At 38.2% G+C, this 23,326-nt stretch overlaps 1 protein-coding gene and 1 long non-coding RNA gene across 3 annotated transcripts in view; one reads left to right on the top strand and one right to left on the bottom strand.

Moving 5' to 3' along the window:
• Positions 1-4,308: 4,308 nt before the first annotated feature.
• Positions 4,309-23,326, bottom strand: part of LOC119077310 — a 28,678-nt gene continuing 9,660 nt past the window's right edge. The window contains exons 3-5 of the long non-coding RNA XR_005087772.1: positions 20,745-20,747; positions 11,202-11,206; positions 4,309-4,446 (exon numbers count right to left, since the gene is read on the bottom strand). This is a non-coding gene — a long non-coding RNA (uncharacterized LOC119077310). The remainder of the gene's footprint in view (positions 4,447-11,201; positions 11,207-20,744; positions 20,748-23,326) is intronic.
• On the top strand, positions 9,584-17,953 carry LOC119077306 (solute carrier family 46 member 3-like). Of its 2 annotated transcripts, XM_037184471.1 has the most exons (10): positions 9,584-9,734; positions 14,450-14,587; positions 15,492-15,611; positions 15,676-15,786; positions 15,845-15,987; positions 16,286-16,433; positions 16,500-16,882; positions 16,949-17,086; positions 17,153-17,393; positions 17,701-17,953. In XM_037184471.1, the coding sequence occupies exons 2-10, from the start codon at positions 14,460-14,462 to the stop codon at positions 17,864-17,866; spliced, it is 1,578 nt and encodes a 525-aa protein (XP_037040366.1). In that variant the 5' UTR covers positions 9,584-9,734; positions 14,450-14,459; the 3' UTR covers positions 17,867-17,953. The 2 variants fall into 2 exon arrangements, with proteins under 2 accessions (XP_037040366.1, XP_037040367.1); XM_037184472.1 differs by lacking the exon at positions 14,450-14,587 and having other exon boundaries at positions 9,589-9,734.

Genomic DNA, 23,326 nt, shown 5'->3' with positions numbered 1-23,326 from the left:
TTGTTTTCAACAGTGAAACAGTCATTTAGATTGCAAGAGTCGAAAATAATTCAGCAGTGGTTGACAGCAACTCTCTAAGTATCATTTTTACTAAATACGCGATGGCGGTGACGCCCTTATTGTTATGCAACTGAAAGTAGTACCAACGCATTGCGGTCGTCACTGCATTTCAAAGAAGAAGAAAAATCATGAAAATCGGATCATGTCCGGAGCGATAGCGGAGGACTTGACGCAGTCTAAATTCCAAAAAAAGAACGAACAATTTTTTTTGAGACGCGGCAACTATGTGTAGCCGAACATTTCAGTTTCTGCCCTTTGGACTTTATCACCACAAAACCTATTCTATCTTTTTACCAAAAAAATTTGACTGGAAACAACAAAAATTTTCTTGCAGGTCTGTTCCTGAACATCTGCCACTTTGCGACGCAGATTTTTTTGGTAAAATTTTGGTTGTTTCCAGCCAATTTTTTTTGGTAAAAATATTTGGCAGATGATGAGAAAAACTAAGCCAGCTTGTTCGAACTAAAATTGGGTGCAAAATTTAATTTTTGCGTAACGAAGCTGAACGCGTCAACTCTAGCGATATCATTCATTTTAGAAATTATACTTCAAAGATTGCGTCACACTTTCCTCGAAGAGATTTCTGTTGGGATTAGATTTACTCTAGATACACGGCCAAAGACTGTCGCAAGCCAGTTTGAAAAAGGTGGAGCGTTTTCAGAAATGATGTAAAAAGTTGAAAACAAGAGCAGTGAACAAGACACAACAACATCAGATGACACTATCAGATGAGGCTGCAACCTTTTGCTCAGATAGGTTCAAAAGAATGGGCAAGCATTATGTAAAATGGTTGGAAACAAAAACAACACTATCCCGCTGGTCACTACGCTCTCAACTAGTGATCCCATAACGCGCACGAATGTGCGGGCCAGAGTTCGAGGATTTCCGGTGGCGAACAACATAAAGCACTCACCAACCCGCAATAGCAAGCGTGTTGTTTCAATGCTAAAACTCCCCAAACGAAACCAAAATGAATTCACACCGTAAGTGCGGAGGTCTTTCTAACGTAGCGTCATTTTCATACTATGAAGCGTTGAAATGTATTTTTTGGTTCACTTTTTCTTCGAATCGTTCACTTAAAATTCAAATTTTAGGCACTATTTACGGTGTGAATTACACATTTCCGCATATAATGTCAGAACATTGTCATCAAGAGAAAAAATGCTCGAAATGGAGATGGAACTAGAGAAGATTAAATGGGATGTGATCGGTGTGAGTGAAGTGAGAAAACCCGGAGAAGAATGTGTTAAACTACAATCAGGGCACATATTCTTCTACCAAGGAAGTGACAGCGAGATGCTGACGCATTGTGTCGGACTGTTCATTGATAAACGATGGTCAAATGGCATAACTCACACAAAAAGTATATCTGATAGAGTGATAGAGTATATCACTGATATACGTATGCCTGAAGATTAACAGCAAGTACAGCATAAACGTGATTCAGGCATACGCGCCCACACATGACGACGAAGAAGTAGAGAAATTTTTTGAACGTGGGGACACATTACTCAATTTCCTACAGCAACACAATTAATTTGTTCGCAATGAATTCATTTTTCGCTGGAAAAATTCAACGGAAGTGGACATGGGCTAGTCTAGATTGTGTAACGAAAAACGAGATTGACTCGCGTGTGGAAATGATGTTTTCTTCCCGGTATCCGAGTCAAAATTTCCCGGTAGCCAAAAAGCTAAAGGGAACTTCCCGGTACATACATTTCCCGGTGGGTTTGTTCGGCAGTGGTTTTATTTCCCGGTATCCGTAATTTTTGCCTAACGATTTCCCGGTATCTAGGATACCGCGGATAGCGTGAATTTCCACACGCGGATTGACTACATCATAACGAATCGTAAACCGACCGTTAAATGGAAATTAGGACCTTGATTCAAAGGCACTCGCTTCGATCTGGACGGACTTACTTTTCTATGCAAATGTTGTATGACACTTCGATCAAAAACTCAGATTTAAATCGGACGTTTTACTATAGACATGGTCGGAAAGCGTAAGAATCGTAAAAATTATGTGAGAGATGAGCCATACAAATTTTAATGGATAAAACCAAAAGGCACAATCGGGATTTCCCGTTTTCACCATATGGCCAGTCCCCGGGCCTGTGTGTACATTGACTTTCGTACACACGAAATAGACTGTTATGATCAGAGCGAGAGAACCGAAGACTAGTTAATTATAACTTGCCTTGGGGTAATTGTTAAAATATTTCTTTCTCTTTCAACATGTTACGTTGAGAGCGAAATGACCGATGACCAGTTAATTATAACTTGCCTTGGGGTAATTGTTAAAATATTTCTTTCTCTTTCATCATGACACTCTATTACTTTATGACGTTTTATTGTAAATTGCCATTATTGCTTCGAAAAAAAAGTCATAGTTTGTTTTAAGGATTGTTATTTCGATTTCGATAATGATACCTTTCAGGTAGTTTAATTGTGAAACGGTCTAGGGGAAAAAAAGATGTTGTTTTGATGTAATTTAAATGAAAAGAATGTTTACCTCTGAGTCCAACCTCAATTATGCTTCCAATTAAGAATAATAATCGGAATCCAAGTACATTAATCTTGAAAACAGACTTTGAAGTTTTTAGCCTATTTGCCGAAACATGATTTGTTTTGTTTTATTCGTTTCGTTTAGTTCAACGCACTTCAAGGAAAAGTGCTATTAATGACACCTGCCAAATAGAGTACTATTTTGTATGAAATTTTATCCCCACTCTTTTTACAGTGTAAAATTTTGTATGGAGCACTGTCAAGTTTCAGTACCCTATTTAGAGTACCACTTTTGCTTGAAGTGCGTTGTTTAGTTTCATTTTGTTGAAAAAAACGTCATAAAACAATTTCGTATTACAATTCGATCATTATATTTTTTGTGAGACTACCACTCGGACTTTTCCTTTTACAAATATTTTAATTCTCTCATCAAATTGGTACCAATTGCATGAAAATATTGGTAAATGGAAATACTTTATTCATGTGCCCGGGCCGAGAAAGGGGGTTTTACAGGAATTAACGCCATTTGTGGGTCCGCCAACACCACTTGCATTGGCACGTTTCGGAACTTTTATCTGAAACGACTCCAAGAATTTCGTTTCGCTTCAAGTACGTCTTACTTCATTCGATAGGTATTTAAGCCGTCAGTTCGTGGGCTTTGGTTTGGGTCGCGCGGAACGGTGGGGAAGAGTGTGATAGATTTCTTCAGAGAATTTAACTTAGATATGAATCAAAAAGGTGAATCAAACTTAAATCAATAATAAAATTATCGTCAAAGAAAAAACCAAAGAAGAAAAATTAAAAAGAAAATGAAGAAAAAAGAACTAAAAGCGAAGCAACAAAAACAGAATAATGAAAACTTTTAAACTCAGTTCGTTCTGTAATTTGCAAATGAATAGTTCTCAGGTAAATCGACAGAACGAACACTGCTGCGAAATGCGCCCCTAGACACTGATCGGTCGTACAAATGTTGAAGCGGTTGATAAACGGTTGAAGATCATACATAGGTGGTTGACTGGTTCATAGAATCCATAGTCAGTTCGATGCCTATTAATTTGCAAAAATTCATTCGCACGAAGAACTCGGGTAGGACGAAGATATTCGTTTTACAATAATCGACCACACATTCACTTAAGACGCTTAAGACGCATGTATGCTTTGCTGAAAAGCATACATTTGGGCGTATGGATTTTTATTTACCTTTCGATGATATCTTTTCATCAGAATCCTTTTTGAAAAATCTACGACCGCAACAACGACCATGACGAATATGTTAGCTTTAGATAAAAATTAGATTTGGTTGTAGCAGTTTGATCAGCTCTGAGAAAACTGAGCATTTTATGAAAATTTCGTTCAACTGTTGACTTTTCTCAGAGCTGGTCAAACGGTTACAATCAAATCTAATTTTTATTTGAAGCTAACACATTCGTCGTGTTCGTTATTTCGGTCGTAGATTTTACAAAGAGGATACTGATCAAAAATGAAATACGAGTCACTCAAATGTAGGCCACAATTTTAGCTAAGCATCGAAGACTCTTAAACAGAAACTGTGTGCAAGAATGTCATTTGTGACCACTGAATTTTCATCGAATGAAAGAAATTTGTCATCAGGCAACACAAGTTTTTATTTTAAAACGAAAAGCTCTTCTTCGACTTGGGTTAATTTCGAATTTCATTTGCCGTAATACGCATCAAAGATATTCTTTTATTGCGATAAACTTTAACATTTCTATTTGCAACAAAATTTGATTAATGCTGAAGACAAACGAGACATCGAAAACGTATTTCGATCAAAATTCTCTTTCTTATAGTTTCGTTAAGTGTCAAAGAACAAAGAGAATTTTGATCGAAATACGTTTTCGATGCCTCGTTTGTCTTCAGCTTAAAATTTCTGCTTATGAAATTGCGCACTCGATGTTTTTATAGAATCATTTCAAATTTCAATCAGAACTAGAACACTGGTTTTGCGAAAAATGTTTAAAATTTTGGTTATCGCTGTGGTTTTTGGTAACAGTGTTGTGCCGACGAAGGGCTTCTTTTATCTAAATTTTAATTGTTTCTTATTTCAGCCGCTCCGATATTTAGTCATTGGCCAAACCACAAACATACAAAGAGGAGTGTAATTGAAGGAACTTATTCTAAATACGGAACAGAATTTAGTGACAAGTGTAGAAGTGTTTCCGGTGCCGATGGTATCGCCGTAGACTTTGAAAGTCTCTACGATGAATACAATGACTGTGCGACAGGAGTTGGTGATTACGAACAGTTCTTCGATGACGCCTTCGAAGTGCTAAAAGACATTTGGATGGTTCGTTCCGGTGCTACTGTTTCCCTGTCAGATTAACGGAAAACGGAAATAATTGTTTTTTTGCAAACGTTAGTATGACAATCGTTGGTAAAGTGCTTCGACGCACGTCCTCACTGCAAAAATTTGTAAACAAAATTAGGGACTAAGGAACTTAGGGATTTAGTTCCGACAACACTCAAAGCATGATAATCGTAATGGGGGCGCTAGTAGCGATCGATAACCTTCGCTAATTTTGAAAAACTTTTTTAAGTTTTCATGGGAGTTCTGCATATTGCTAAATATTGGGCAGACTGTTTTGTCAGAGATTCCTTTCACGAATAGGATCGATGATAACAATATCCATGTTAAATCTTGAAATTGGTTGTAAAGTTAAATTTTTGCGTATCGGAGCTTTGAGCGTCAACCTTTCTGATATCAATACTTTCGTAAGTAAAGGACTTGCGTCACCCTTCCTCTTTTAAGAAGTTTTTGTCTGATTGGAATTTATACCAATACACATTGAGAGGAAAACTTTCCGGAGCAATTACAAACAGCTTTCTTGTCGTTTGGTAGGTATTGTCCCAAAGTGATCAGTTATGTAAAGTGTGACGATGTGCTGTCACCCATTTACGAAAAATGTTTGACTTTGGCTGAAAAGAATGAAGGTACAGCTGGAAAAGCATCCTGGTTGCAGACGTTTGAAAATTTTTGTGGAAACATTGATCAATTGGTCGATATAGTCAACACCAAAGGTTTCGAATGTGGCATATCGAGAGGATATTCATGTTTTCGCGAGTATGGAATTTCCTCCGACCCATTCTCAAATCCAACATTGAAGGACTTTTGCCGGTAAATGTGAAACTAATAACTCGTTTGCTGAATATTGTTGAACATAACTCAATTTCAGCTTTCGTAATATGACAGTGAATTGTATGGGCACAGTTTTCGGAGACTGTGGACTGTCACAAACACCTGACCCACTCATGAAATCATTCTTCACTAATATCGAAAGTGAAACGCTGTGTTGAAACGTTTCCCGACAACAAGACTGTAAGCTTTTACAATAATAAAAAAATATTTAGCAAAACCGTCGTTTTCAAATAAAACTTACATAACCACAGCCCAGACAATCATCATCATAATTCTGTCGGGTTAAACCAGTCGAGGTATCTTAACCACGATAGGATATAACACTTTGATAATGAAAGTTGAATTACATTTTCGTTTATGATTCGCCAGAGATGTACACGTAAAAAGGTATGACTAATGTGTCATTTCCAATGATGTTAGAAGAAGAAATGAAATGTCGAAGAAGAAATCGGCGCGTCCAGCTGGTGTGTCTCTATAGTTGGAAGAGGCGTTCCCAAGCGCGACCGTAAACTGACGATCGGTGACGAATGACTTGATAATTTTTATCAGATACTCAAGAACACCAAACGAATTCAATATGTACACACGGCCGTTGTGCCGTTGGTTAACCGAAGAGTTAAATAAATAAAAAGAGTGACTTGGTCTGAAACCGAATTGCTCCTTAGCAATGATGTTGTTGCTGTGCAGGCAACTGAGCAAACTGATGAGCCTGTAGCTGTAACGGAGAGTAAGATCCTTACCTTGTTTCGGAATCGGGATAAACTCTGTCAACTTGAAAACATTCGGTAAATATTCAGTCTTGATGCAGCCATTCAATGTAAGTTAAATACTTTAAGTCTTCATCATTGATCAAATAATAGTATTTTTCGTGACAAGTGACGAAAAGTAGAATTTTTCAGTCCTAACGATGCGAAGCCGAGTAGGATAAGCTTAAGACGTGTCCTGAAAAAAATCTGCTTTCGTCACAAGTCACGAACTACGTTTTCTGTGCCGCAAGGATCATAATGAGACGAAAAACAAAACTAAAACATTACAACAATTTCAGCTTTTCTTAGCAATCACTTTTCGATCGTAGGTGCAGTGACGAAATACGTCGAATTATGATTCTAAGGCAAAGAAACAAATTTTCGCTTTTCCACTTCGGAAAGATCGTCTTTTTTAAGTCGATAAATAAACGTCAGGGCCGTATAAAATAGAAGCAAATTTCAGTCTCGGAATTTGAGTCGCATGTCAGCAAATTTATATCTGATGCTGAAAGTAATGCTGTCTCATTCCCTTGATTGAAAGTTATGGGTCTTACATATGATAAACACTCTAACATGTTTGCTCATTCGTTGATGAAAGACGATAACTTGAGCAGTCCTCAACGGATTTCCAAAAACGTTTTTTTATTTGACGGGGAATAAAATTCCTGAGGTTAAGTTCGAAGATGGGCTATATAACGGACGGAGGATCTCTGTGATATTCACAAAAGAATTTTTGTCTCGACGCTTGATAACACATTCCGAAAAGAATTTTTTGATTAATTTTGTTTTAGTTGTTTGTATAAAACAAATTGAACGAGTGTGAGCTTTGCGGCCAGAGCGAAGCGAGAGCCGTAATTCACACGAGCTTCATTTTTGTTCAAGAAATATTTTCAACGCATTTTATAGCAGCCAAAGGATGTTGCGTTATATTTGAAAATTACGTTATTTTAGCAGCGAATGCCAGATTACCCAGCCCCGAAAGTCAGTCAGTCAAGGAATCTATCTGATCACCCCAAAGGGTGGGGCCATAGCACATGAGATAGCACATAGATGCTATGGTGGGGCCTAGTAAAATGGTTCTGCAGAGTTTACGTCCTCAAGAAAATCCATATCAACATGAAAAGTAGTGCGGATCACCATTATAAGATGCAAATATGTCGCGTAAGTAACTATATTCTCGTAGGTAAAGAACCGGTGCGGTGATTTTAACACCTCGTCACAAGACATTCAATTTTAAAGTTCCAAGTTCCTAAAAAAACATTTTTAGCCCCGTACGAAGTACTGGGGGCTTATAAGATTAATATGCCGTTTGTAACACGTCGAATTGGAAGCAGACAGTAAGGGCAAAGCATTTGGTTGTGTTCATAGATGACGAATCCGCAATAAAAAAAATGTCCGTCCGTCCGTCCGTCCGTCCGTCCGTCCGTCCGTGACCCCTCTAGCTAGAGTAAATCACAACCTTTTTTCAAAATTCTTTTTTTCCCCGATTGGTATCGACAAAAGTAAGGTCAAGTTCGAAAATGGGCATGGTAGGGTCGGCCCCTCCAGAGCTAGGGCCCTATAGGTGTTTTTCAGTCTTTCGACGATATCTACCGAAATACGCACGCAATAGCTGCTTGTGATATATCAAATGAAAGGTATTGACGAGTAGAACAAAGTTGCTGAACATTGTTTTTGGGTAAGATGCAACGCGAGCTTGTTGGGAGGGCTCAAAGGTCGTTACTCGGCCCTAAGTGTTTTTTGCACATAAATCGAGTAAATCTCATCCGATTTGCCAGATTTAGTTTTTTATGGAAGGTTATTGAATATCGAAAAGAACGTGGCGAAAAAAGTTTCAAATTTGGGCCCTTGGACTAAGGCCGCTACTCGGCCCTAAGTGTTTTTTGCACATAAATCGAGTAAATCTGATCCGATTTTGCTAGTTTTTCTTTCATTTGAGAGATAATTGAATGACGAATAGAATGATGGCAAAAAAAGTTTCAAATTTGGGCCCTTGGACTAAGGCCGCCACTAAGTGTTTTTTGCACATAAATCGAGTAAATCTCATCCGATTTTGCTAGTTTTTGATTCATTTGAGAGATAATTGAATACCCAATAGAAAGTTGGCAAACAATTTTGGGTTTCTAAAATAATATCGTAAATTGTTGGTTTTATTTGAGAGGTACTTCGTACGGGCTTTCGTAATTGCGCTATGCGCAATTTTAAAAATGAACACTTTCAGTAAATTTGACCATGCCCAACTTGACTTGCATTTTGGTAACAGACGCATTAGAGGGTTGTAGACGTATTAGGGTTCCGGGCGTATTACGGCTACGGACGTATTATGGTTACGGACGAAATAGGATTACGGGTCGTACGGGGCTAAGTCGCAGCAAACGCTCCGACTGTTCTGATGCCTTGTTTTATTCGAAGTTGTAATACTTCCACGAAAATCCGGCCAGGTGATCAAACTATAAACTTACAACAATACTTCATACAAAACTAAGAAATCCCCTGAGTAGTGTGACGAATGCATGAAAACAGAGAGATAGTGATCGAGAGCAAACTTTGCTTGTTACCGCACAATAATGAAATGAATCATCGACCAACACTGTGCTTTGACTAACTCATGTTGCAAGAACTGTTCACGATGACGACATAATAATGTAAAGCAAGATGTAAGAGCAAGGTCATTTAGTGTCGAAAGTAAGAGTAAAATAGTTGGAAAATAGATTAGTAGAAAATTGGTACTTGGGTTTGTACGAAGTACAGATTAGGTCTTGGAAGGAGGTTCAATCTGTGGCTTTCGGGATATCTCCGGTGATATGTCACTTAGATTGAGGATTGCATGTCACAAATAAATGGCCTCAATGGTTTTAGTTTTAGAAGATTTTCAGGGGGAAAAACTACACTGATGAGTGAGTGGTTATGGCACGAAGAGGCTGGTATGGCATGTATAAGGTATGATTTTTGTAATTCTGCATCATATCTACAATCATACAGAAAAAAAAGCCTAAAAACAATTCCTAAGAGTGCTTTGCACACATCTCATACATGCTAATAAGTAAAATGTTCGCAGAGGGAATACCCGCCGACGAAACTATCGCTTTTATATTTGTTAATTTTATCGAACAATTTATCATTTACATTTGTGACTTCAAAAACGATACGTAACCCAGTCACACTGAAAAGTTCCGCCGACCGACTGGGACTATAATATTTGGTCGCTTTTAATCTCGTGATTTGATTAATTGTTGCAACAATTGTGTTTGTGAAGTGAACTCAAAGTAAGTAAAAAGAATCTTTCTGTAGGACTACTGCATCCATCCACAGCTAGAATGATGCAGTCGTATTGATATCTGCATAAGTGAATCAAAAGTCTTGATAATGGACGAGGTGAACTATATAAAATGAGTGTGTAAGGGAAATATATGAAAATTACAGTTCTTATTATGCGAAAAGAATGCAGTGAAGTAAGTGCAAGCTCGTTGTGAAGTGCATGCTCACGCTCAGTCCTAAATTTCTCAAGTAATATATGGAACAAATCCGAACCGATTTCATTTTCGAAAACATTTATCTTTTCTGGCTCCCATAATTCGTATGACTTTATGGTTAGTCACTGTCGAGGTCTCTGTACAGGTTTATTGATATTGGATGGTTTTCGTCCCATTTGGTATTCATGATCGAAATCCATTCTTAGCATGTATATCATAACAATAAACGAATTGTGTGTTTCCGTGATCATGTACCGCACATAAATTTCTTATTCAAATCATGAGTACTGATGGTGGACAATTCTTTTGTCTTAAACGCCTTGATTTATGCAACGACTAACATGCATTATGCGGCTGTTTCGCATCGATAATGTGGTGCAGGCGAATTTAATCAATGATTCATATGGTAACGGATTGGTCTCTATGTTTGAAAATAAACTTTTCATGCTTCGGGGACGAAAATCACTTCGTTCGGCTTATAATTCTCGAAATAGACAACTTGCATGGTCTTCTGGAAATATTTTATTATTGTTATTCAGGTTTCAAAACCCTTAAGAGTCAATTTGCCAATTTTTCGACCACTTGGAAAACAAGCTATCCCCGATATTATTGAGTTATAGCTCATTCGATTCGTCGTTCAATTCTAGCGAGGGGGTGTCTGCCATTTTTTTCAAAAAAATCTATTTTGAGTGTAATGTGTCTAAATGTCATATGATGTCAGAGGGTGGTCAAAACATTCTTTTAGCATTTACTTGAGGAAGGAGAAACACAAAAAGTTGAAACTTTGTGGGATTGTTGGCCTATCCACGGCCGACAGTTTGAGCCCACTCTGACGTCCGCACTCACCACCCATGGCCAGTCATCAGTCAAAGTATGGTCAACTTTCAAATAGTACGGAATCTCTTCAACATCATTATTCTGATGGGCCATCTACATATTATGGTAGCTGGCTTCAGCCACCATAACATATCAAAATTCCATCACAGAAGTTTGATGTTGCAGGAATTGCGGACCATTTGAAAAAAAGTTGACCTTTACGGCTGGTATAAACGAGAAAATTTGAACCAAATTCTTGTCCAAAGTAGTTTTTTTTTTATTAGTAACGTGTCTGGGGGACAACTCTAGCCCATAACCGATCGATTCCGAGCGACTCTTTTCGAAAAAAATCTATTTTCACACATTTTCCTCATAGTCGGGAAGCCTCTTTGAGTCTAGGGAAATGGTGAAGCGATGCAGAGTGAACATAGTCTATCTTTAAACCATTGCTAGGCACTCCAGAACTACATACATGCTCTACCTGTTGCAATTCAACAAGTTAGAGAGGTTTTGCAATCATGTGCATATCGAATATTTCACCTAAGACGTAGTATAGATCGGCCAAAAACCCTTAAAAGAGTAAAAAGTAACGCAAGTCCTTGTTTATACTTCCAAAACAACAGATATCGTTGTAGGTGACGCTTTCTGTACTTGTACGCAAAAATTGTAAAACAAAAATTTGACCGAAAAAATTCTAGAGCTCAGCTATGAGAAAAATGTGTGAAAATAGATTTTTTTCGAAAAGAGTCGCTCGGAATCGATCGGTTATGGGCTAGAGTTGTCCCCCAGACACGTTACTAATAAAAAAAAAACTACTTTGGACAAGAATTTGGTTCAAATTTTCTCGTTTATACCAGCCGTAAAGGTCAACTTTTTTTCAAATGGTCCGCAATTCCTGCAACATCAAACTTCTGTGGTGGAATTTTGATATGTTATGGTGGCTGAAGCCAGCTACCATAATATGTAGATGGCCCATCAGAATAATGATGTTGAAGAGATTCCGTACTATTTGAAAGTTGACCATACTTTGACTGATGACTGGCCATGGGTGGTGAGTGCGGACGTCAGAGTGGGCTCAAACTGTCGGCCGTGGATAGGCCAACAATCCCACAAAGTTTCAACTTTTTGTGTTTCTCCTTCCTCAAGTAAATGCTAAAAGAATGTTTTGACCACCCTCTGACATCATATGACATTTAGACACATTACACTCAAAATAGATTTTTTTGAAAAAAAATGGCAGACACCCCCTCGCTAGAATTGAACGACAAATCGAATGAGCTATAACTCAATAATATCGGGGATAGCTTGTTTCAAAAATTGAAAATTTGGCTGAAGAATTGGCAAATTGACTCTTAAATACACAATCTTACACATCTCTTGAGTGAATTAGTATTTTAAATCAGCAATTTAAATATTTTCGTTTTTTTATGTTGGTACGTAAATAGACGAACAACTAATGACGTAAGCGCAGCTTTGCGAGTGCGTTAGTGTATGTATTATAACATATGAACGACCGCACTAGTCCGACGTCATACTTTCCTCTGAAAATAATGTCCTTCATTGATTTAAAAAAAACCTAAAGAATATTTTGATAAGGTGTAGCGGTAAATTATGCTTATTTTAACATCGTCTATTGCCTAGTACAGGTGCTTGTGTCATAAAAAACCGTTCCGCTCTCCGAAAATGTATGGAAAAGTCGATTTTCGAAGTAACGAAATTCTTTCATAACTTTTGGTTTATAATCGAATGGGCTAATAGCAAATAGCTATTTTCTCGCCTGGTGCCTTTGGGATTATTGCGCATCTAAAGAGGGTTGGATCGTTGATCTCGAATTTCAAATAAATAGTTTGTTCCGCCATGAATTGCAGAAAACCTCCCACACCCCCTAAAATTCCTAAAATTTCAAAATTCCTCATAAAACCTCCTAAATCTCCTAAAACTCCTAAAATGAGACTTCAATAAATTTCAATAAACTTTCATAAATCAGGATCAACATCAATTCAATCAATGGATGAGTAAAATAACTTAAAAGTTTCGCCTGCGGCGCTTTTCACTTCTGAGGGATTCTTTTAAAATACGACCTGCCGAAATCAGACGCATTTTCTAGTGAATTTTTTAACATGTGCCCTAGAAACCTTTGGTCAAGATAGAATTATTTCGAAAAAGTGAACCAGCAGCTAAAGGTTGCTGCAAAAAAATATTTTTTGAGTAGAGATACTGAGCATCAAATTTTCATTCCAAAACCATATTCATCGAGACAGTACACGTGCATGTTTGGTATTATTTGAAAGCTAAGATCAGCATCAGTTGAAGAAATCCTTTTTTGTGTTTCTGTTGCTTTTCGGATGCACGGGAACCCTTAGAAGTTCGCCGAAATTACTCTTTTTTTACTGCTCATAACTCACTGTCCCGAAAGAACATGCAATTGCCTTTCTAATGACACCCTACAAGAGCTTGTAGGTTTCGTAGCCTACGAGATTTTCGGATTTTGTTCAACTCTCACTAGCCACACAAGCTTAGACGATTTTTTTTGTAAGTGGTTTTGGCTTCTAAGGACCAATACCTATCTAGGCACATATAAAAAAGTCCACTAGAAAAGGCGTCCGATTGCGGCTGCCTGTTTTTCAAAAGAATCTCCTCTTTAGATCACAATAAAGCAATCGTTTTTGGAAATTCAGTAAATGTTATTGTTGGTTTATCCAGGATTCAGATACACATGATTTTTGTGCCATAATTTTCTTTACAAAAAAAAAAACAATTTGGAAGAGTCTCACTCATTTTTAAATTAAGAATTCGTTTTATACAATGAAAGTATATTCTACGTATGTTTGTAGTTTCATTGGTTTTATTTAGTTCTAAAAATTTTCGGTGAGTACAGTGACGATAGCTCGATCAAATTGTAATATATAATACCCACGTCACAATTTGTCAAAGTTTAAACTTTTGTATGGCGAGACAAACATCTCAAATCAGACAATCCAACTTTTTCGTCTCTTTTACAACCTATGTCCAAAATTGAGCGCTTTTTGGTAACTTTGGGTGAGACTAGAAATTTTCGTGATAGATCCATTTCCGATCCTGTATGATGAGATAGATACTTTGCACGTAGGAAATCGAAGGATGTTACAAGTAATAAAGACTTCTTTGAAACAGCCATGGTAAATGGAAAAATATGAGTTTTTAACAAGAAATAAGGGCTTATCAGCATTTCTACAATGATCACGAAAGCTCCTAAAAATCTCCTAAGACCTAACACTAAAAACCTACTAAAACTCCTAAAATAGGAGGATTTTTAAAGTGTCGGAGGCCTGCCTTGTCTTCGTTTCGGATTGATATTGAACCCTGATATTAGAGTGTATGACTATCGAAGAGTGGCCAATGCTATACCCACTTCATCGAGGCTGTTTACTTCATAGCACTCTTGTTGCATCCGACTTAAGAGGAAGAACCAAGGTTATATGTAAGGAGGTTACGCCGAACGCTATTATTTCACTGTGGCAAAAATTCCATACAATTTTGTAGGAAAATTACAGCACAGTTCAGTGGATTCTTTGTGAGAACGGCCCCAGCGATCGGAACAAACTCCTCGCTTATACACAGTATAACCTTGGTTAGAACAAGCTTAGTTTATCAATGATGTCGCTAATAATATTCTCGTCAAAATTTAAAAAAGAAAACTTTTCTCAAAACAGATTTCCTCAAATGACACATCAAATCGATGAAAATGGAAATTTGGACAACTGGAAAACCCTCACTTGGTCCAAAAAATTGTTGTATGTTCGCAATAATATCACAGTTGAACCAATGCTAGCCTGCTACGTCGTTGGATGGTAATTTAATTTTAAACAAATATTCAATTAAGAAGCTCGCTAAGAAGTCATTATAGTATAGTCGAACGAAGGTGCATTAGTTGAAATGTCTGAAATTTGTGTGTTTGAGATGGTGTTTTCAGTTGCATATGACAATGTTATTATGACATCCAAAGTATGTAGACAGGGAAGGTAACGTTACAAGAGATTTGGGATTCATTAGAGTGACAGCGCTATACGCTGACAACATTCAATCTATTCTACTCAGCCATCAAAGAAATAAAAGAATCGTTTCTCGCAGAGTGGGAGCGTGCGTGTTCTTTCCAAGGTAGATATAGTGTGGAGGTAATGTCATCTGTGCGATAAAAAAGCCATCCATGCGTTAAAAACAAAAAAATGTAAAAAGTGTCATTAGCATCGAACTAATGAGCTAGGTCGCGTGTCTGAATGTCATAACCTTCACACTACTATCTATCTTGCTTGGTACACACCACCAAGGTTCTGAAAGAACAGGTTAAGAAACTTTCGAGTTGATCACGAAGGTGGTGGAAACAAAATTTTTCTGTAGTGCCAACTAGGTTTGACAAACTTTATATGCCAATTTCACCTGAACAAAAAAAAATGACTGTTTTCAAGTTGACTTTTTACAATGAAATGAGTGCGTTTAACAAATCTGATTTCACCAGCCTTCGTGAGTTTCTTATACTGTTCTTTCAGAACCTTGCACACCACGTTTCATCAGTTTGAAACCATAGGTTAAATATCGACAAACAGATGGAGCTTCACAAAAACACACCCGAAAGTAAGATCCTGCCATTTAGATGACCTACAGAATGTTTGCATTGCAAAAAAAATCTAGATACTCCCTTAGCCTGAACATTCAACAGTGGCCATGTTTTTAACAATTTTTTTTGCTTTGATCAAGTGTCTTAGCGAATCTAGCGACTCAAAACTTATGCCTGGAAAGAGCTTGTCGTGTGAATCTCGCTTATTCGACTCAAACATGCGATGCGCTGACTCGAAGAGAAGCAGCCAACTTCACAAAGTATAAATTGACCTCAAACAGAAATAAGAAATGTTCAACTAACCGAAAAATTTTCAAATTTTAGCGAGGAGAAAATGGTGCAACAGGTTGTTGCTGGTATGACTGCTTGGAAGTCTATAGTTCAGAGTGCGGTACCCTGCATGATGATCCTTTTTTACGGAGCTTGGAGTGACAGGTAAATGGTTTGAATTGGACAGTGAGACAACTGCTGCAATTTCAATATATGGTTTTAGGCATGGACGAAGGTTGCCGTGCATTTTGATGCCAATATTTGGCGAATTGATAACTGTGTTAGGTCTGATATGTTGCACGTACTTTAAAAGCGCTAGTGTGGAAGTGGTCGGTATAACAGATGCGCTGTTTCCTGGACTTTCCGGTAATGACTCACTTCGAATTTGAAATAAAACGTCAACCTGAGAAATGGCAAAATACGATAGTTGTGCAGCCTAAACATTTGGTTTCTATGGAGGAGAATGGTGCCAAAATGGATTTTCGAGAGAATCTTCTCCGATCGAAACGAACTATCGTCACATTGTTATTGTTCTCTACCAGGCGGCCCAGCCTTCATATGTTGTCATTTCTCTGTTTTTTAAGCCTTTGACAGTTGCTAAATCAACTGTCAATGTAAAAATATTTGAATTTTGGCGCTGATTGAAGGAATTTAATTTTCAAAGGCGGTTGGTTCACCATGCTAATGGGAGTGTTTAGCTACATGGGTGATGTAACTACAGAAGAAAGTCGAACCGTGAGAATTGGCATAGCAAACTTATGTTTCACATTAGGAATCCCTATTGGAACGGCATTCAGCGGAATCTTACTAAGGTCAGCAATCAATTGGAAAGTATATGACTCAATGATCTAATCCCCAATAACGACCGTTCCAAACAGGCTAGTTGGATTTTATGGCATCTTCTCTCTGTCAGCCACTCTCTATATCATCGCCATTGTGTACGGGCTAACGTGTGTTCGAGAAGCACGTGCTCCAACGAAACCGAAAGAATTCAGCGAAACAGATGAAGTGACACGAAAATCACTGGTTGCGGACTTCTTTGACACGAAGCATGTGGTGGACACATTTAAGGTAGCTCTTAAGTCTGGACCGAACAAAAGACGTCTGCGAGTAATTTTGTTGATGGTGTCACTGATGGTTGTCATTGGACCGGTGTATGGTGAAATGTCGGTGTTTTACCTGTACACACGGTACAAATTTAACTGGAGCGAAATTGAGTTTAGTCTCTTCTCGGCGTATGGAACTGTCACTGGGTTGTTAGGTAATTTGAACAAAGAAGATTCGAACTAAGCTCATGGTTTGGCTAAGATGCAATTCATAATTGCAGGAACGATTTTCGCTGTGGGAGTATTTTCACACAAATTGAAGATCGATGACGCCTTCATTGGCATAATGGCGAGCGTGTCCAAAATATTGTCCAGCTTCATTTATGCATTCGCTGTGACCGAGTGGCAATTGTATTTAGGCAAGTGTTTGCAATGTACTGACCGTTGCGTCCGTAAAACAACTAAAGAGAATCCATTTTGTACAGGTCCGTTAGTCGAAATATTGAGCGGAACATCCTTTACCGCAATGAGATCGATTGCGACCAAATTGGTGGAAAAAGATGAACTGGGAAAAGTAAACTCGTTGATTGGTGCAGCTGAAGCGCTGATGCCACTGGTTTACATGCCAATGTATGCATTTATGTATAAGGCTACAATACACACATTTCCGGGTGCATTCTTCTTTGCCGGTTCGGCGCTGCTATCACCGACGGTGTTCATTTTTCTGTAAGTTCTTATCGTGTCGTAGGTAATGCAAACTCAGCGAAACACATAAATTTCTGCAGCTCCACAGTTCGTACGGTGTAGCGCTTGCGATTTCAATAGAATCGATGTAATTTGGTGAATACGATAGCAGGAACGTTGGGAAAGTATTTCAACACTGCTATTGAAATCGAAAGTGCTACAATGAAGTGAACTTACGCTGCACTCGAATTCACCCGACAGTAGCATCCCTTGAATTAGCGCAGATTTGTAGTAGCTTATTCTCGTATACATTACTTGGATCAAATGCGTTCCTCTTCTTTCGTTTTAGATGGTTGTATAAGATGAAGAAAAGAGATTTAAAGACTAGGTTTGATGAAGCTGATCAAGTTGCGAGTAGCCGAAAAATATCTCAAAATTTGGTTTATGAAATGGAGCATCTGAATCCAAAAATATTTTGTAATGGAAATAATGAAATTGGACCGGTCCAAAAATAAGGAACGTGTTTTTAGAGTCGACTGCAAAAATGTTTTAATTTATTTTAGTTTCTAACTTTTTAAAATAAATTTTTTAGAAAATTCCAATTTCGACTTTTGTTTACAAAAAAGCTACTAATGACAGCTGTCAAATAGAGTACGATTTTGTAAGAAAAAATTCAATTTTACAGTGTAAAAATTTGTACCTGTACATGACACAAATTCCACCCATGGAGTGACTTCTATTCTTAACAAAAATTACCCCACTCTATTTATCCAGAACCATGTAAACTGGCCTGATTCAGGAGAATCAGGGGAAAACATTCACTATCGTTTTTTATTCTCATTCGAAAGAAGATAATAAATCTCGTCCAATGCTTGGGTTGACGGCAATGTACCTAGCACAGAAGCTGAATTTCCACGTTAAATGTCTATGGATAGTCTCTGCCGAAGGAAAAGCGTAGCTCTCTTCTCGTTAGTGTAAAAATTTGTTTGACACACTGTCCAGTTTCAGGACTCTAATTAGAGTACCAGTCATGTTTGCAGTGCATTGACTGGAAATGTTGTATAGTTGCCAGGCACTGCCGATGAGAAACTACTTCGAAAAATTCTGTACCAAGACGTATTTGTATGAAAGGGAGTGTCAAGCTTAAGGTTGTATATTAGGAGGTTATAACAAAAACCACTGAGCTTTGCCGTAATTTTCATACAAAAATGTAGCGCAATTTCAGTTCAGTTGAAATTTTGTACTGAAATGCAGTTAGAGTTACCGATAGCCGAGCCCCCATGTTCTTTTTTTCTTTGCGATATGGTTTACAGTGAAAAATAGCGATCGGCGTAACCTCCTCATATACAACCTTGGAAATTTCAACTGAGCTGAAATCGCATTACAATTGGGCTGCTAGGAAACAGTTTAGTGTTAGTTAGTTAGTTAGTGTAAGTGGGTAGGGTAAATACCCTGGCACCTAAGCCTCTAGTGGGCCTGTTGTGCGTACCCACGCCGGACTATCTACAATCCAGTAGTTTGATTGAGAAAGTCCAGGATGCTTTGAGGAGATAGACTCCAGATGTTATTGTGAGGCAGGATATACGCGCCAAATGATTTCGATCGGGCTGTAATGTACGCCGGGCACTTGCACAGGTAGTGCTCCATTGTCTCGACATCGCCGCAGTTGGGACAATGAGGGTCATCCACCACGCCCATTGTAAATAAGTGTTTGTTGAGACCGCTGTGTCCTGTTAACGCAGTTGTGATTCTTCTAATGTTTCTTCTGCTTAGAGAGATAATGTATTTTGAGTTTTTAGGGTTAATCTTAATGCTTTCTTTTGCGAATGAAGCGTTCTTAACAGCTGACCAGTGGTTTTTAAAGAAGATTTGCACCCAATTTTTTAAAAAGTTTTTAAAATAAGATGGCGCTGCTTTAAGTATGGGTTCGGGTCCCATAAATGAGGCTGTTGCTCCGATTTTAGCCAGACGATCGGCTAGTTCATTACCGATGATATCACTATGTCCTGGGACCCATGCAAGAGTGACCGAATTGGTGGTAGCAAGACGATTAAGGTTATCGGAGCAATCCAGGACGAGGGCTGAGTTTATTTTATTTGCCCCGATAGCCTGTAGTGCACTTTGGCTGTCGGAGCAGAACCAGATGTCTTTGCTATTTGTATTATCTTCTAGCATGAGTTTGGAGCATTGTTCGATGCCGAAAGTTTCCGCGTGGAAAATGGGGGCAGTGCTACCTAGTGTGAAGGATTTAGATACCTTAGATTGTGGGCAGTAGATGCCTGAACCGGATCGGTTGGAAAATTTTGACCCGTCCGAGAACCACGAAAAGTTGATGGAGGGTGGTAAAACCTTATTTTGGGTCCATTCTTCCCTGGACGGGAATACTATTTTGAAAGATCTGTCGAATCTGAATGCAGGCTTAATTTTATCGTGTGGCATAAGGAACGACGGTGATTCTTTTAACATAATATTCCAGAGATTTGTGTGTCCGTAATTAGCGTATTTAAGCAGCGATGATTGATGAAGTCTGAGACACGTTGCTCTAGCCACTCCTTCCACATGAATATGGAGAGGAGCGAGGTTCAAGAGGGCTTCTAGGGCAGCCGTGGGTGTTGTTTTCATTGTTCCTGTGATACCTATAAGTGCAAGCCTTTGAATTTTTTTTTAGCTTCTTTTGGACAGTGCCGATGTGGCATCGAGGCCACCAGATAAATGCTGCATATGTGAGCATAGGACGTACAACTGCAATGTAAATCCATAGCAATACTTTCGGGCTAAGGCCCCAGTTTTTACCACATGCAGCTCGAGTTGTCCATAGAGAGGCTATGGCTTTACTGGATCTATGATTTATATGCATATTGAAGTTCATTTTTGGGTCGAATGTTAGACCTAAAATCTTCACCCATGGTGATAGTTCAATTTCTTTACCACAGATTTTGGGTGCCTTAAACCCCTCTATTTTCGTTTTATTTGTGAATAGGATTAGTTGTGTTTTATCGGCGTTAATTTCCTGACCATGATTCGCGCACCAGCGTTCAATTAGTCGGAAGGCCGATTGCATGAGCTCACAAAGAGTGCTGACAAACAGTCCGACAATGATAATGGTGAGATCGTCTGCAAAACTTACTGAAAAGTAACCCGAGTCGTTTAAGACTGACAATAGACTATCCTTTACCATAATGTATAGAAGAGGAGGGAGTACTCCTCCTTGTGGGCAGCCTTTACACGTGAGAACTTTAACTGTGGAAGTTCCTAACTTAGATGTAACTACTCTGCTACTTAACATTGCATAAATCCAGCTGGATGTAGTATTGTCTACGCCATGATCACTACATGCTTTAGTTATCGACAAGAATATGACATTACTAAACGCATTGGATAAATCGATGAGACCGCCTAGTGCGTACTGGTTGTTGTGTAGAGCTTTTTCCACTGTGCTTGCGATTTGATGAAGGGCGCTTTCAGCTGATTTGCTAGGTTGATATGCGTGTTGGTTCGCATGGATAGTGAATTGTTGGAGGGCCCCATCTCGTAAATACCTGTCTACCAATTTTTCTAGAGTCTTTAGTATGAACGACGTCAAACTTATTGGTGTTATGGTAGAAAGGGCTGCGAACATTTTGTATAAGGAAAATGTCACTTGTGAGTTATTGAGAATATCAGTAGAATGCAAAGAGTCCCGGAAACTACGTTTCTGAAATCCTTCAGTGTGTCCTTTTTTTGCGACCTTCGAATCCTCGATGGTTTGGGTTTTTCTTCTCAAAATATGAAATGACCGAATGAAATGAACAGGTTGAGCTGATCATGAAGGCGGTTGCATTAAAAATGTTCTGTGGCGCCAACTAGGTTTGTGATGAAAGTTTATATGACGAATTCAACTTGACAAAAAATAATAATTGTTTTTTCAAGTCGATTTCTCACACAATGAGTGTGTTTAACAATTTGTCATACGCTTTCGTGAGTGTCTAAACCTGTTCTTTTAGAATTAGAACCTTGGTCCAAAGTTCCGAAAGAACAGGTTAAGACACCTCTGAGTTGATCACAAAGGCGGTGACACACAAATTTTGATAAAAAGATGCTTTTTATTGAACATACTCAATACAGATTGTTTGAAATGTGAACTTGATAAAAACTTTTTTTTTCTTTAAGTTGACATTTCAAACAATCTGAAATGAGTCTGTTCAATAAAAAGCATCTATTTGTCAAAATTTGTGTGTCACCCGCCTTCGTGGGTGTCTGAACCTGTTCTTTCAGAACCTTGCCTTGGTCTTGGTTGTACTAGTGCAATAATAATTTGTCGCATACACCGTACAATATTGAGATGCAACATGAAAACGCATTCCCTCTACGATTTACATACATCCCATGAATGCAAAAGAAAATCCAAATTTTCGCACATAATTCTCATGCTTCACGAATTGATTGGTTTTATGTGGGAAAGCATCGACAATAAAAAGAAACGAAAGGAAAATTATTTTTTTGCATAGTCACGACGACCTTTCGCATAAATCAAAATTTCCTGCCACACAGTCAATATACATCGAAAAAATTGTAAACGGTAAGTAAATTTAACGATGAGATAGGCATAAGAATTGATGAATGGATTAATATTGATGTGTAAGAAATTAGGCTGGAGGGTGGCAGCTTATTTTAGAAACGCGATAATACGTACGGGTAAGTTCACAGGGTGTCGATGTTTCATCCAACATTAAAGTCATAAATCGAAGCAATACTAGCTCTAGCAAACAAACTCTCAGCTCCCTGTATCAAATTGACACCTTATTTCTTTGTATTCTACAAACACTATTCTACATTTTGACTGAATAGGCTGTAAAGTAGATGTAAATTCCAAAGGCTACTTGATTCTTTCACCATCTTAATCAAAGTAGTTTGGTTGCTAGAGAGGGTAGTGATCGAAGGATACGTTAAGGCCAGTTCGTACTCGCATACATTTTTGCGATATATGCGACCATGAACTGGCCTTAACTTCACAATTCACGCCGTAAGTGTGCCTAAAATTTGAATTTTAAGTGAACGTGATGAAAAAGTGAACTGGAAAATACATTTCAACGCTTCAGTGCATGAAAATGACGCTACGTTAGAAAGACCTCAGCACTTTCCATTTTGAATTTCGACTGCACTTACGGCGTGAATTTGAATTTTGATACGGAAATGACGACATTGCGATGTCCTGTAACAAGTCAAAAATTATTCACTTTGTTGACGACTTTTTTTTAATGTCACATCTGTCAAGTATGTCAAAGTAGAGAAAATTGTAATCAAGTGCTTCCGGAATATTTTGACAAATCTGAAATTCTGGCATGTTTGAGAGAGATTTTACTTCGCGTTCTCCGAAAATATCTAAGTTTAGCAATTTTCAGGGAGAATTTGCAACTTGCACTGCACATATAGATCACTAAAATGACCACTGACGTGACGATCGACGGTTCGGTTTTGTGTGCAAACTAATGACAACCAACTTTGCTTCTATGGGAATTCCCCGTATTTAGTTCATTTGCATTCATTTCAAAGAATTGGACGCACTCACTTATTCATTACTACGTAAAATTGTGAAGTTGGTTTCGATTAATTTGCACACTTTTTCCCCACCATTCCTCACGTTTCCGTCATCAGTTTCACCAAACGAAGAGATCTATATAGTACTAGCGATTTTCACAATCGCCAAGGAGGTGCGGGAAAACAGTAAAAGTAGGACACTAGACCATATGTTGCTTTCTCGCCAATAGCTACTGTTGTACAAACCCGATGTTCTTAAAAAGTACACCTTTCATTTGACATATCGCACACCAATTTTGGGCGAAAACATCCAGAGATATGCTTAAAAAACTAGTAAAAAAATTGGCAAAACAACAACCAGTTTTTCCTAAAACTAAATAATTCTGATTAATGTCGTCGATACCTTTCATTTGACATATAGCACAAGATATGTTTCCCGCGTTTTTTCAACGGGAAAC

The sequence above is a fragment of the Bradysia coprophila genome, unplaced genomic scaffold (assembly GCF_014529535.1).
Source record: "Bradysia coprophila strain Holo2 unplaced genomic scaffold, BU_Bcop_v1 contig_235, whole genome shotgun sequence".
In the NCBI taxonomy this organism is placed as follows: Eukaryota; Metazoa; Arthropoda; class Insecta; order Diptera; family Sciaridae; genus Bradysia; species Bradysia coprophila.
This window is presented reverse-complemented; position numbering and strand designations above follow the sequence as displayed.